This window comes from Coregonus lavaretus (assembly GCF_964263955.1).
Source record: "Coregonus lavaretus genome assembly, chromosome: 16".
Lineage (NCBI taxonomy): Eukaryota > Metazoa > Chordata > Actinopteri > Salmoniformes > Salmonidae > Coregonus > Coregonus lavaretus.
Genome location: NC_140003.1, coordinates 47,824,119 through 47,838,125, shown reverse-complemented (window position 1 = coordinate 47,838,125; position 14,007 = coordinate 47,824,119). Strand labels below are relative to the sequence as shown.

Sequence of the window (14,007 nt, the reverse complement as noted above, 5' to 3'; positions counted from 1 at the left end):
CATTGAATTCATTTCCCAAGAAAAATGCTTTATTATCGTGCCTTTAAAGCTTATTTTCTAAGAATCCTGTGAGAGGCTATATACAGTGGGGAGAACAAGTATTTGATACACTGCCGATTTTCCAGGTTTTCCTACTTACAAAGCATGTAGAGGTCTGTAATTTTTATCATAGGTACACTTCAACTGTGAGAGACGGAATCTAAAACAAAAATCCAGAAAATCACATTGTATGATTTTTAAGTAATTAATTTGCATTTTATTGCATGACATAAGTATTTGATACATCAGAAATGTAGAACTTAATATTTGGTACAGAAACCTTTGTTTGCAATTACAGAGATAATACGTTTCCTGTAGGTCTTGACCAGGTTTGCACACACTGCAGCAGGGATTTTGGCCCACTCCTCCATACAGACCTTCTCCAGATCCTTCAGGTTTCGGGGCTGTCGCTGGGCAATACGGACTTTCAGCTCCCTCCAAAGATTTTCTATTGGGTTCAGGTCTGGAGACTGCCTAGGCCACTCCAGGACCTTGAGATGCTTCTTACGGAGCCACTCCTTAGTTGCCCTGGCTGTGTGTTTCGGGTCGTTGTCATGCTGGAAGACCCAGCCACGACCCATCTTCAATGCTCTTACCACGAGGTGAGATCTTGCATGGAGCCCCAGACCGAGGGTGATTGACCGTCATCTTGAACTTCTTCCATTTTCTAATAATTGCGCCAACAGTTGTTGCCTTCTCACCAAGCTGCTTGCCTATTGTCCTGTAGCCCATCCCAGCCTTGTGCAGGTCTACAATTTTATCCCTGATGTCCTTACACAGCTCTCTGGACTTGGCCATTGTGGAGAGGTTGGAGTCTGTTTGATTGAGTATGTGGACAGGTGTCTTTTATACAGGTAACGAGTTCAAACAGGTGCAGTTAATACAGGTAATGAGTGGAGAACAGGAGGGCTTCTTAAAGAAAAACGAACAGGTCTGTGAGAGCCGGAATTCTTAATGGTTGGTAGGTGATGTGATTTTCTGGATTTTTGTTTTAGATTCCGTCTCTCACAGTTGAAGTGTACCTATGATAAAACATTACAGACCTCTACATGCTTTGTAAGTAGGAAAACCAGCAGTGTATCAAATACTTGTTCTCCCCACTGTACGTAACCCAACACCCAATATATGTAACCCAACATATTTTGTGTCGCCCCTCCCCCAACCTAGAAGGATTACTTAAAAGGTGTTTGAGAAATATTTTCTTATTCAGGTGTATAGCCAGTGAGAACAGACAGTTTGATGGAATACTTGGTTAAAGTAGGAGAGTGAAGTAGTGGGAAGACAACACAGATACCAGATCACCTCGGTAACCATGGCATCCCTCCTCTGTAGTCGAACTAAGCTAGACACATCAGAAGCTACCATAACAGATGGCAATAACTGTCCTCTAAAATACGCTTTTACCTCTAGTCTATAACAAGCATGTTATCACCTATTTAAAAGAAACCATCAAGATATACTGATCTAATTACTCTCTCGTGTAAAGGTATGAATTCATAGCAGAAATCAAAAACGTCTTAAAAACACTGCGTAGTGACTGTGCGTATGGTAGTTTAACTGAACTGCAGGAGAGGGTGGGGCAGTAAGTTGTAGGACGCTGGAGGGCATTGCAACCTCAAAACCAGGGTGCTCTGCTTCGGTAGGGCAGATGGGGGGGGGGGGGGGGTGTGTTTCCTTTCCCCGTTTATAACATCTTCCTCTTCTCTAACTCCTTTAACTCTTCTCCCCCCCACCACTCTTTCCTCCCCCCCCACCACTCTCCCCTCCCCTCCCCCACTCTTCACTCACCCCTCCCCCTCTCTTCCACCCTCCCCCACCCCTCCTCCTCTCCCCATCAATCTCCCCTCCCCCACCCCCACCCCTCTCCCCTACCACTCTCCCCTCCCCCACCCCTCTCCCATCCCCCACCCACTCTCCCCTCCCCCACCCCTCTCTCCTACACCATCCCTTCCTTGTTGTTTTCATACCAGGGTTGTTCTTGAATTGCAGTGGCATTTGTGTCCCTTTGCCTTTGCAACCATGAAAAACACTTCAAAATTACAAATAGTTACACATCATACATGTTTTTGTTTATATTGAACTGTTTATCAATGATAAAACTTAATGCATGAATGAAATGAATGAATTAATTACATTTTGTTTTCGTGTCAAATCGCCATCTGGCAGCCCATCCCTTATTTAGCCAAATCATTGATAAACATAGCAGACAAAGTCAGTGATAAGGCGACTCCTTGTTTTACACCCGAGGGTAACAAAGGGAAACCAATCTGTGCGATATTCATTAACATGCACGCAAGCAATTGGTACTTTGTAAAGAGACTGGATTGCGTGATTAAATTTCCCATCAACACCTGTCTTTAACAAACTATAGGCTAAAAGATCCCTATTTACAAAATCAAAAGCTTTCTGGATATCAATGAAACATGCAAAAGTAGGCTTCTCTTGGTGCAATCTATTTCTGATTATTGTACAGACCGAGAAGATATGATCTATACAGGCTCTGGATTTACAGAAACCATTTTTGTTCTTCCACCAGAATGTTTTCATCCTCCAGAAAGGTCATCAGCCTGTTGTTGAGGATGGATGAATATCATCTATAGACCGTACTTAATAAACGTATGCCTCTATAGTTCAGTGGCATTTTTTGAAGATTTGGGAACGTGATTCACTATAGACTTATACCAAGTGGACGGCAGTATACTGTACTCCAAACTAATTTGGAGCAAATCATAGAGGACGTCAATTCATTTAGGGGATTTTAAAACTTTATTAAAATCAAATCAAATCAAATCAAATTGTATTGGCCACATGCGCCGAATACAACAGGTGCAGACATTACAGTGAAATGCTTACTTACAGCCCTTAAACAACAGTGCATTTATTTTATTATAAAAAAAGTAGAATAAAACAACAAAAAAGTGTTGAGAAAAAAAGAGCAGAAGTAAAATAAAATAACAGTAGGGAGGCTATATATACAGGGGGGTACCGGTGCAGAGTCAATGTGCGGGGACACCGGCTAGTTGAGGTAGTTGAGGTAATATGTACATGTGGGTAGAGTTAAAGTGACTATGCATAAATAATTAACAGAGTAGCAGCAGCGTAAAAAGGATGGGGTGGGGGGGCAGTGCAAATAGTCCGGGTAGCCATGATTAGCTGTTCAGGAGTCTTATGGCTTGGGGGTAGAAGCTGTTGAGAAGTCTTTTGGACCTAGACTTGGCACTCCGGTACCGCTTGCCGTGCGGTAGCAGAGAGAACAGTCTATGACTAGAGTGGCTGGAGTCTTTGACAATTTTGAGGGCCTTCATCTGACACCGCCTGGTATAGAGGTCCTGGATGGCAGGAAGCTTATTAGGCAGTTCATCAATGCCAAACGCTTTCCCATTTTTGCAGCGTCAATCACCTTCTTAACGTCTGTCACAGACAGATCCTCATTAAGTAGAGGTTACACATATATAAGAGGGTTCTAACACTGTATTTTCCAGTTTAGTTCTCAGGGAACATCTGTCTTTATAAAATTATTCCTCAAAATATGACACATTTTCGCTACCTGAGAACAAACTAGCAAACCCCTTCTCCCACTCCTTAAGTACCTGTGTAATGTCAGAGATCAGCCCCCCCTGCTCTTCCTTCTCCCACTCCTTAAGTACCTGTGTAATGTCAGAGATCAGCCCCCCCCCCCCTGCTCTTCCCTGATTTCCATTGGAATTTTCTTAATGTCGTTTTGGTCCTAACTTGTTTATTTGGCTCCAAAACTGTTGAGGATTTCTTGTCTGTATCTCCTCGAGGTGTAATAACTGCTCTCTCTGATATCTCTGTTTGAATAGGCGCAGTCTCTTATCAAACAACAAGGGGCGGCAGGTAGCTTAGTGGTTAAGTGCCAGTAACCGAAAGGTCGCTGGTTCTAATCCCCAAGCCGACTAGGTGAAAAATCTGTTGATGTGCCCTTGAGCAAAGCACTTAACCCTAATTGCTCCTGTAAGTCGCTCTGGATAAGAGCGTCTGCTAAATGACAGAAATGTAAATGTAAACACATTGTGTTTTTTCTTAAATTCCTTCCTAAAATGTTCTCTTGTATTCCCATCTTTACACTGTAAAAAACAAGTACCCAGCCTTGTACATTACAGACCATAGATCCCGTAACTCCTCATTCCAATAAGGCTTGTTCGGCTTGTAAACTTTCCTGGACTTGGGGATGTATTCTTTATTCGCATAATCTTTTCCCATTTCAGAATATATAATATCACAACATGTTTCATACCACATATCTAAATCAAATGTTGTTTCTTGGCATCTTTGCAGAGTTTCGATGAGTTCCACCAGAGCTCTGCATGCCATTTCAGAACATAGAAAGGCCTTTGGCACATGTATTTTCTTACATTAGGGTATGTATGTTTTGCCCCGAGTGATGCACAGTAATCAAATCAAATCAAATTATATTTGTCACATGCGCCGAATACAACAGGTGTAGACCTTACCGTGAAATGCTGACTTACAAGCCCTTAACCAACAATTCAGTTTTAAGAAATTGGGTTAAGAAAAGATTTACTAAATAAACTAAAGTAAAAAAAAGTAAAAAAAATAAAAAAAATAAAAGGCTTTATACAGGGGGTACCGAGTCAATGTGCGGGTACAGGTTAGTCCAGTCCCTCCTGCAGTAAAGCACCCCCACAGCATGATGCTGCCACCCCCGTGCTTCATGATGCTACCCCCTTTTTCCTCCAAACATAACAATGGTCATTATGGCCAAACAGTTCTATTTTTGTTTCATCAGACCAGATGACATTTCTCCAAAAAGTACAATCTTTGTCCCCATGTGCAGTTGCAAACCGTAGTCTGGCTTTTTTTATGGCGGTTTTGGAGCAGTGGCTTCTTCCTTGCTGAGCGGCCTTTCAGGTTATGTCGATATAGGACTCGTTTTACTGTGGAAATAGATACTTTTGTACCTGTTTCCTCCAGCATCTTCACAAGGTCCTTTGCTGTTGTTCTGGGATTGTTTTGCATTTTAGTCATTTAGCAGACGCTCTTATCCAGAGCGACTTAAAAAAAAATGTAAAAATGATTTGCACTTTTCACACCAAAGTACGTTCATCTCTAGGAGACAGAACGCGTCTCCTTCCTGAGCGGTATGATGGCTGCGTGGTCACATGGTGTTTACACTTGCGTACTATTGTTTGTACAGATGAACGTGGTACCTTCAGGCGTTTGGAAATTGCTCCCAAGGATGAACCAGACTTGTAGAGGTCTAAAAAAATAATTCTGAGGTCTTGGCTGATTTGCTTTGATTTTCCCATGATGCCAAGCAAAGAGGCACTGAGTTTGAAGGTAGGCCTTGAAATACATCCACAGGTACACCTCCAATTGACTCAAATGATGTCAATTAGCCTATCAGAAGCTTCTAAAGCCATGACATCATTTTCTGGAATTTTCCAAGCTGTTTAAAGGCAAAGTCAACTTAGTGTATGTAAACTTCTGACCCACTGGAATTTGTGATAGAGTGAATTATAAGTGAAATAATCTGTCTGTAAACAATTGTTGGAAAAATTACTTATGTCATGCACAAAGTAGATGTCCTAACCGACTTGCCAAAACTATAGTTTGTTAACAAGAAATGTGTGGATTGGTTGAAAAACGAGTTTTAATGACTCCAACCTAAGTGTATGTAAACTTCCGACTTCAACTGTGGGTATACTTGACTTAACAGATTAGTATAGAAAGAGGATGCATCTCTACCCCATGTGGACTGTTCAGATGGCAAATAGCAGGAAAACACAACAAAACAATAATCTGACTCCCTATGTTCAAAGCGCAAACCAATAATTCCTTCTATGGCTTCATCAATCATTTGAATGTTATATGTTTTCATCATATCAGACTTTACCCATATCCCCACTCCGCCAGAGTCCCTGGGGGCTTTCACATCAGTGTTTTCTGTTGTGTCCATACCATACATACCCTTCAATATCAATAGTTTCTTGCCGACGCAAATGCGTTTCATTTATTGAGATAATGTCTGGGTTTAATGATTTTAGCATTGTTATTCGTAATTTATTGTTCAAGGTAGTCCACCTGTTAACATTCCAATGCGCTATTGAAAATCGAATCCCGTAGGGGACGGGAAACCCCTCAGTATGTAGTAGGTCTGTCCACCCAATGTCCTTATCCACGTTGTCCCTCTGGTTGATCTCGTTTCATGACCCGTCCTTTTATGCCGCAATGCATTGTTTAAAGAATTTAGGGTAAGCAAATTGGCTTTTCCTAGTAGTCATGTGTAGAGTTGTAGTGCCATGTTTGGGGGATTTAAAAGATATCTATCTATTATTTTGAATGCTAGAACAAAAGTGAACCAAAGTATTTAATAATATAATGTTTGTCCTTCAGTTTTAGGTGTAACGAAAATCACTCATTACAAAGATCACTCATTACAAAGATCACTCATTACAAGGACCTTGAGCATTCCCTCCAGTGGCAAACTGTTATCGGGGGAGGGGTCTATATTAAAGAGAATTCTTAGCTAATCACACCCTTTTAGTATGTCATACATTTGATAATTGTGGTCCTCTGCAGCTCAATTGGTAGAGCATGGCGCTTGTAACGCCCAGGGTAGTGGGTTCGATCCCCGGGACCACCCATATGTAAAAATGGATGCGCACATAACTGTAAGTCGCTTTGGATAAAAGTGTCTGCTAAATGGCATATTATTATTATTATTATTGGCTGTCTAAATCCAAAGGGTCACTTGGTGTTAGTCAATTTAAATGTAGGGGAAATAACCTTGCAATTAAAATGATTGCTCACAAAGGCATCATGCCCATAGGGGGATTTGTCCTGTTAAATATACAGTTTAAATAAAACAAGCTAGCTACTCTAACTTGATTGGTAGCCTGAAATGGCTTCTTGGTAGCTAGTTATGAGGATGGGAGATTGGGTACCTATCTGGGCTAGCTAAAGCTAACTTCATAAAATTGCTAAGTGTAGTTTTACAGAGAAAAACAAACAAAATACATGTTTTAATTTAAGTATGTATATATATATATATATATATATATATATATATATATATATATATATATATATATATATATATATATATATATATATATATATATATATATATATATACACTGCTCAAAAAAATAAAGGGAACACTTACACAACACAATGTAACTCCAAGTCAATCACACTTCTGTGAAATCAAACTGTCCACTTAGGAAGCAACACTGATTGACAATAAATGTCACATGCTGTTGTGCAAATGGAATAGACAACAGGTGGAAATTATAGGCAATTAGCAAGACACCCCCAATAAAGGACTGGTTTTGCAGTTGGTGACCACAGACCACTTCTCAGTTCCTATGCTTCCTGGCTGATGTTTTGGTCACTTTTGAATGCTGGCGGTGCTTTCACTCTAGTGGTAGCATGAGACGGAGTCTACAACCCACACAAGTGGCTCAGATAGTGCAGCTCATCCAGGATGGCACATCAATGCGAGCTGTGGCAAGAAGGTTTGCTGTGTCTGTCAGCGTAGTGTCCAGAGCATGGAGGCACTACCAGGAGACAGGCCAGTACATCAGGAGACGTGGAGGAGGCCGTAGGAGGGCAACAACCCAGCAGCAGGACTGCTACCTCCACCTTTGTGCAAGGAGGAGCAGGAGGAGCACTGCCAGAGCCCTGCAAAATGACCTCCAGCAGGCCACAAATGTGCATGTGTCTGCTCAAACGGTCAGAAACAGACTCCATGAGGGTGGTATGAGGGCCCGACATCCACAGGTGGGGGTTGTGCTTACAGCCCAACACCGTGCAGGACGTTTGGCATTTGCCAGAGAACACCAAGATTGGCAAATTCGCCACTGGCGCCCTGTGCTCTTCACAGATGAAAAGCAGGTTCACACTGAGCACGTGACAGACGTGACAGAGTCCGGAGACGCCTTGGAGAACGTTCTGCTGCCTGCAACATCCTCCAGCATGACCGGTTTGGCGGTGGGTCAGTCATGGTGTGGGGTGGCATTTCTTTGGGGGGCCGCACAGCCCTCCATGTGCTCGCCAGAGGTAGCCTGACTGCCATTAGGTACCGAGATGAGATCCTCAGACCCCTTGTGAGACCATATGCTGGTGCGGTTGGCCCTGGTTTCCTCCTAATGCAAGACAATGCTAGACCTCATGTGGCTGGAGTGTGTCAGCAGTTCCTGCAAGAGGAAGGCATTGATGCTATGGACTGGCCCGCCCTTTCCCCAGACCTGAATCCAATTGAGCACATCTGGGACATCATGTCTCGCTCCATCCACCAACGCCATGTTGCACCACAGACTGTCCAGGAGTTGGCGGATGCTTTAGTCCAGGTCTGGGAGGAGATCCCTCAGGAGACCATCCGCCACCTCATCAGGAGCATGCCCAGGCGTTGTAGGGAGGTCATACAGGCACGTGGAGGCCACACACACTACGGAGCCTCATTTTGACTTGTTTTAAGGACATTACATCAAAGTTGGATCAGCCTGTAGTGTGGATTTCCACTTTAATTTTGAGGGTGACTCCAAATCCAGACCTCCATGGGTTGATAAATTTGATTTCCATTGATAATTTTTGTGTGATTTTGTTGTCAGCACATTCAACTATGTAAAGACATTTTTTTTTAATAAGATTATTTCATTCATTCAGATCTGGGATGTGTTATTTTAGTGTTCCCTTAATTTTTTTGAGCAGTGTATATATCAGGCTATCAATCACTTTAGAGTAGCTAGCTTGTCTAACTATTTCAGCTGGCATATCTGTTGGCTAGGTTGGTAGACTTTAAAAAAGCAAGCAATAACTAAATGTACTGAATAAGACTCAAATTTCTTTCAATCTTTTACCCAGATTTGAGCAGAGATGCAGAGAAGCATATTTAGTTTCTTTAAACAAAGAACCACCAGGCAGGAGGATACAGACAGCTCTAGATGTATGCTTAGATAGGCAGAAAAATAGACATATACTGTATTTTACATAGAATTAAGCTTATGGCTCTAAATTTTGGTGTTTGAAAAATGCTAAATTTTCCAATTTAGGAACGGGGGGCCTAACCCCCCTCCGGACCAATACCCATCCATCTTCATGTACTTTGTGCCCCCTCAGATTTTTGGGCTGCTGATCATATCACTTTAATAAATACTTTTTAAAGGGATAAATTCCTTAGAATTGAGCATCTGTAGCCTCCATTTAACAAAATCCTCAAAAAACTAAAATGTCTAATTGCTGTTGCCACTCCTACTGGTGGCACAATGTTATCATAATGGTCAATCTTTTTTAAAGTCATTAAGCTGGCATATTAGTTGATTTAGACCAGGACGATGTACCCATGTGGCTCAGTTGGTCACCAAGGTTGTGGGTTCATTTCCCACGGGGTTCAATATGAAAAAGTCAAAATACTGTCATTTTTTTCCTAAATGCCATTTTAATTTGTTCAGCCATTCCTATGGGAAAAATGAATTGGGAAAGAATAGGGTTTTGGGATATACGCCGAAAATAAGGTCTGAGGTTAACACAGGCTTAGGAGATCTGATACGCTTTGGTCTATGAGATAATATCAGTCAGTTCACATGACCTTCATGAATTATAAAGCCTTTATATGAATTATAAAGCCTTTATGTGATTTATGCTTTTTTATTATTACATAAATGCTTCGAAATGCACAAAAAGTTACGTTAGCTGATGAAGATTATCTCATATAACAAAACGTATAAGAACTCCTAAGCCTGTGTTTACCACATAACACATTTTCGGCGTTTATCCGAAAACCCTACAAAAACGCTATTCATTTTCTCCATAGGCTATGTTCAACGAACCATGGCGGAGTTAGTGCCTACAAAAAGACGCCATTACTATTTATCTCTAAGCTAACGACCCACCAACAGTGTCTCCCGCCTACCAGCCTGCTGTAGCTTCCTGTCTGGCTGTCTGCTTCCTGCCTGACTGGCTGCTTCCCGCCATATAAAACCCCCACCTCTTCCTTTCTCCTCCAGTTCTGCCTTCTCCTCTGAATCCTAGACGTCAGCCTGTGAAGGAAAAGAAAACCAGACAAAATGGTGAGTGCTGACGCAGATTATAAAATCATTTATGTATTTATTTCACGTGGTATTCAAACGAAAATGACAGGATTATATTAGATAAGGCTGAAAAGCATGTGGACGATGGATTCTGTTATATAAAGACCATGTCTGAAATCTGTTTTGCCTACTAATTAAAAAACGTCACTTAGTACTAATCGTTGTAAATAGTATTTAAAACGTACTATTTAGTAAAACCGAATGCAGTAAGAAACACATATCAACATACTAAACTCACCCATCCTGAGAATGTCATCTAATGCGCAGTTGCGTTGATTCCCGCCCTTAACTATCACGTTATCAGCGGATTGTCTGCATTGCCTCTTCTTCATGTCGATTTTAGTGTGCTATGTATACAACAGATTAAGGGTAAATGTGATTTAGAATAATTTAGGTTAAATTATTTTATTTTTATTTTTGTGACAGAATCTACAGCCGTACATCCAATGTGGGTCAGATTTCAGTGTTCAACTCTCTGAGTCATTGTTCTACTTGTTGATAGACTATCCACTGTTTAAATAAAACACCTCTTAGATACAGGACAAAAACATGAATTGCAGATTTTTGTTATTATATTAGAAAAAATGTACTTTATTTTTTATGAGATTTCGGCTCTTCAAAGAGGAGGATGGCATGAAGCTTAAAACGAGGAGAAGCAGTTTGGGATTGTAGCCATTTTCTGTGTGAGAGAAATCTATCGCTGTTTTACACTGCAGTTGGTGCGCAGCTTGGACCAGAGGGAGGGAGGAGAGGAGACAGAAGAGCGAAAAGGAGGGAGGGGGAAAAACAGGAGAGAGGAGGAGGGGTGGCTCACAGGAACAAGGCACACCTTTTCCTCTCTGGTCCTCTGCTCTTAAAGATACAGGGTCATAAAAAAACGATCTCTTGTCAAATGGCAGAGGATTTGCGAGATGATTTACCCAAGTGTCATAAACCCAAGATGGTGGCCAAGCAGAATAACCTAGCCAATGGTCGCTTTCGAGAGCATCAAAACAACTGCAGGCGACTGCCTGATCTACAAGTTACCTTTCGTCATAAATAATGACTAATTATTATTTGTAGATCAGTCAGTCTTAATTTACCCATGATACATTGCATTTTTTTTTTTTATCCTCTTGAACACGGCCAATGACATTTGTTGAAATGTCCCTTTGCTAAATGGGTGGCCAGCTTGTAGTCCTAAAAAAACGTCAATGAGATACCTCAGGTTTGTTCAGCCATCCATCCCCAAGGAGAAAGTAAATGGGGGAAGAATAGGGTTTTGGAATAGACACCAAAAATAAGGTCAGAGGTTAACACAGGTTTAGGAGATCTGATACGTTCGGTTCTGAGGTAAGTCAGTTAACACAACCTTTATGAATTATGAAGCCTTTATGTGCTTTTTTAAAATTATTATTACCAACTGTAAATGCTTCAAAATTCACAAAGTTAATTTAGCTGATGAAGATTATCTCATATAACAAAACGTATAAGATCTTCCTAAGCCTGTGTTTACCACAAAAACTTATTTTCGGTGTTTATCCAAAAACCCTAAACATTTGCAAAGGAATTATTTGATTCAAGTTTCCATGTCGTTGATCTCTTGTACCTTCTCTTTTTCAGCGTGAGTGTATTTCTATGCATGTGGGCCAAGCCGGAGTCCAGATGGGCAACGCCTGTTGGGAGCTGTACTGCCTGGAACATGGGATCCAGCCGGACGGACAGATGCCCAGCGACAAGACCCGTGGAGGTGGAGACGACTCCTTCAACACCTTCTTCAGTGAGACCGGAGCCGGAAAGCATGTCCCACGTGCCATCTTCGTTGATCTGGAGCCCACTGTCATCGGTAAGATGAGACTCCTCTGAAATCGTTGAATGAGTTGATTTGATATTCTGTCACAAGATATTCCAAATATTAGGATATTCTCAATCTACCTTTGTCTTTCAGATGAGGTGAGGACCGGTATCTATCGCCAGCTGTTCCATCCCGAGCAGCTCATTACGGGTAAGGAAGATGCTGCCAACAACTACGCCCGCGGTCACTACACCATCGGCAAGGAGATCATTGACATCGTGCTAGACAGGACACGCAAACTGGTGAGTCAACTAGGGTTCTACAGGGAACCTTTTTCATTCAACAAGATTGTTCTATGTTTTTTTTTTTTGTGGGTCAAAAGGTTTGACCAGGAACATAAAGGGTTATTTTACAGGGACAAGTCGAAGAACCCTTTTATGGTTCTAGGTAGAACATGCAAACAGGTTCTCCATTGTATTCTTACTAGCGTAACATCATATCTAATAATGTTATTGTACCATTTCTCCATTCAGGCTGACCAGTGCACTGGGCTCCAGGGATTCCTCATCTTCCACAGCTTCGGAGGAGGCACTGGCTCTGGTTTCACCTCCCTGCTGATGGAACGTCTGTCTGTCGACTACGGAAAGAAGTCTAAGCTTGAGTTTGCCGTTTACCCAGCTCCCCAGGTGTCCACAGCAGTGGTGGAGCCATATAACTCCATCCTGACCACCCACACCACCCTGGAGCACTCTGACTGTGCCTTCATGGTGGACAATGAGGCCATCTATGACATCTGCCGCAGGAACCTCGACATTGAGCGTCCCTCATACACCAACCTCAACAGGCTCATTGGCCAGATCGTCTCCTCCATCACTGCCTCCCTGCGATTCGATGGAGCCCTGAATGTTGATCTGACAGAGTTCCAGACCAACTTGGTGCCCTACCCCCGTATCCACTTCCCTCTGGCCACCTATGCCCCAGTCATCTCCGCTGAGAAGGCCTATCACGAGCAGCTGTCAGTCGCTGACATCACCAACGCCTGCTTCGAGCCAGCCAATCAGATGGTGAAGTGTGACCCTCGTCACGGCAAATACATGGCCTGCTGTCTCCTTTACCGTGGTGACGTTGTTCCCAAAGATGTCAACTCTGCCATCGCTGCCATCAAGACCAAGAGGAGTATCCAGTTTGTGGACTGGTGTCCCACTGGCTTCAAGGTGGGGATCAACTACCAGCCCCCTACGGTGGTTCCTGGAGGAGACCTGGCCAAGGTCCAGAGGGCTGTGTGCATGCTGAGCAACACCACAGCCATTGCTGAGGCCTGGGCCCGTCTGGACCACAAGTTTGACCTGATGTACGCCAAGCGGGCCTTTGTGCACTGGTACGTTGGTGAGGGCATGGAGGAGGGAGAGTTCTCTGAGGCCAGAGAAGACATGGCAGCCCTGGAGAAGGATTATGAAGAGGTGGGCACTGACAGCGTGGGAGAAGAGGATGAGGAGGGAGAGGAATATTAAAGGGTTAAACAAACTAGGTGTTAGCCACCCTACATTCCAACCCTGACTGTTGGAGGCCTACACTTAACACGACAGCAACACATTCCCCACTGCGGTGTTAACAGTCTCTGCTACATCTAGTCATGTTCTGTCTGTATTCTCAATAAACGCCACGTCTCTTGTCTAGACGAAAAATAGAATGTCAAATGAGTTTGTTTTTTTGATATCTGTTGGACTTCTCGCAAAGGCCCCCTCCTACGGCCGTCGATTTTTATTAAGCTGCGCAAATACTGTTGTAGCCTACTGAAGTGGCACAGGTAAAAATCACTGCATTTGTAGCCTAGGAGTGAATCATTCAACTATCAATAATTTTTTTTTGGGGGGGGGGGAATCTATTGATTTTTGGTAGTGATTCAACCCAACATATATTTCTGCTGAACTTGTACATGAATGCTGATTACAACTTGATTGAGATGGATCTCCCTTGGGTGGGAGCCTCTCCAGCAGAAAACTTGGTTTGAAATACTCCTATTATTTGCCTATACTCACTGACGTGACTGGGCTATTTTCTCCAACCATTTCCACCCTAGCAAACATCACATACGCAGCACCGTGACATGTTGTTGCT

The 14,007-nt window shown here is 42.6% G+C and overlaps 1 protein-coding gene across 1 annotated transcript; it reads left to right on the top strand.

The window, feature by feature from the left end:
- The first annotated feature begins 10,011 nt into the window (after positions 1–10,011).
- Positions 10,012–13,579, top strand: LOC311143970 (tubulin alpha chain). The gene is made up of 4 exons (XM_084179878.1): positions 10,012–10,094; positions 11,718–11,940; positions 12,043–12,191; positions 12,423–13,579. The coding sequence occupies exons 1-4, from the start codon at positions 10,092–10,094 to the stop codon at positions 13,398–13,400; spliced, it is 1,353 nt and encodes a 450-aa protein (XP_084036004.1). The 5' UTR covers positions 10,012–10,091; the 3' UTR covers positions 13,401–13,579.
- Positions 13,580–14,007: the final 428 nt, after the last annotated feature.

Bases quoted from the DNA above. Each gene is read 5' to 3' on its own strand.
- LOC311143970 (XM_084179878.1), top strand. The intron at 11,941-12,042 runs GTAAGATGAGAC...TTTGTCTTTCAG, and splicing joins TCTGGAGCCCACTGTCATCG to ATGAGGTGAGGACCGGTATC. The intron at 12,192-12,422 runs GTGAGTCAACTA...TTCTCCATTCAG, and splicing joins TAGACAGGACACGCAAACTG to GCTGACCAGTGCACTGGGCT.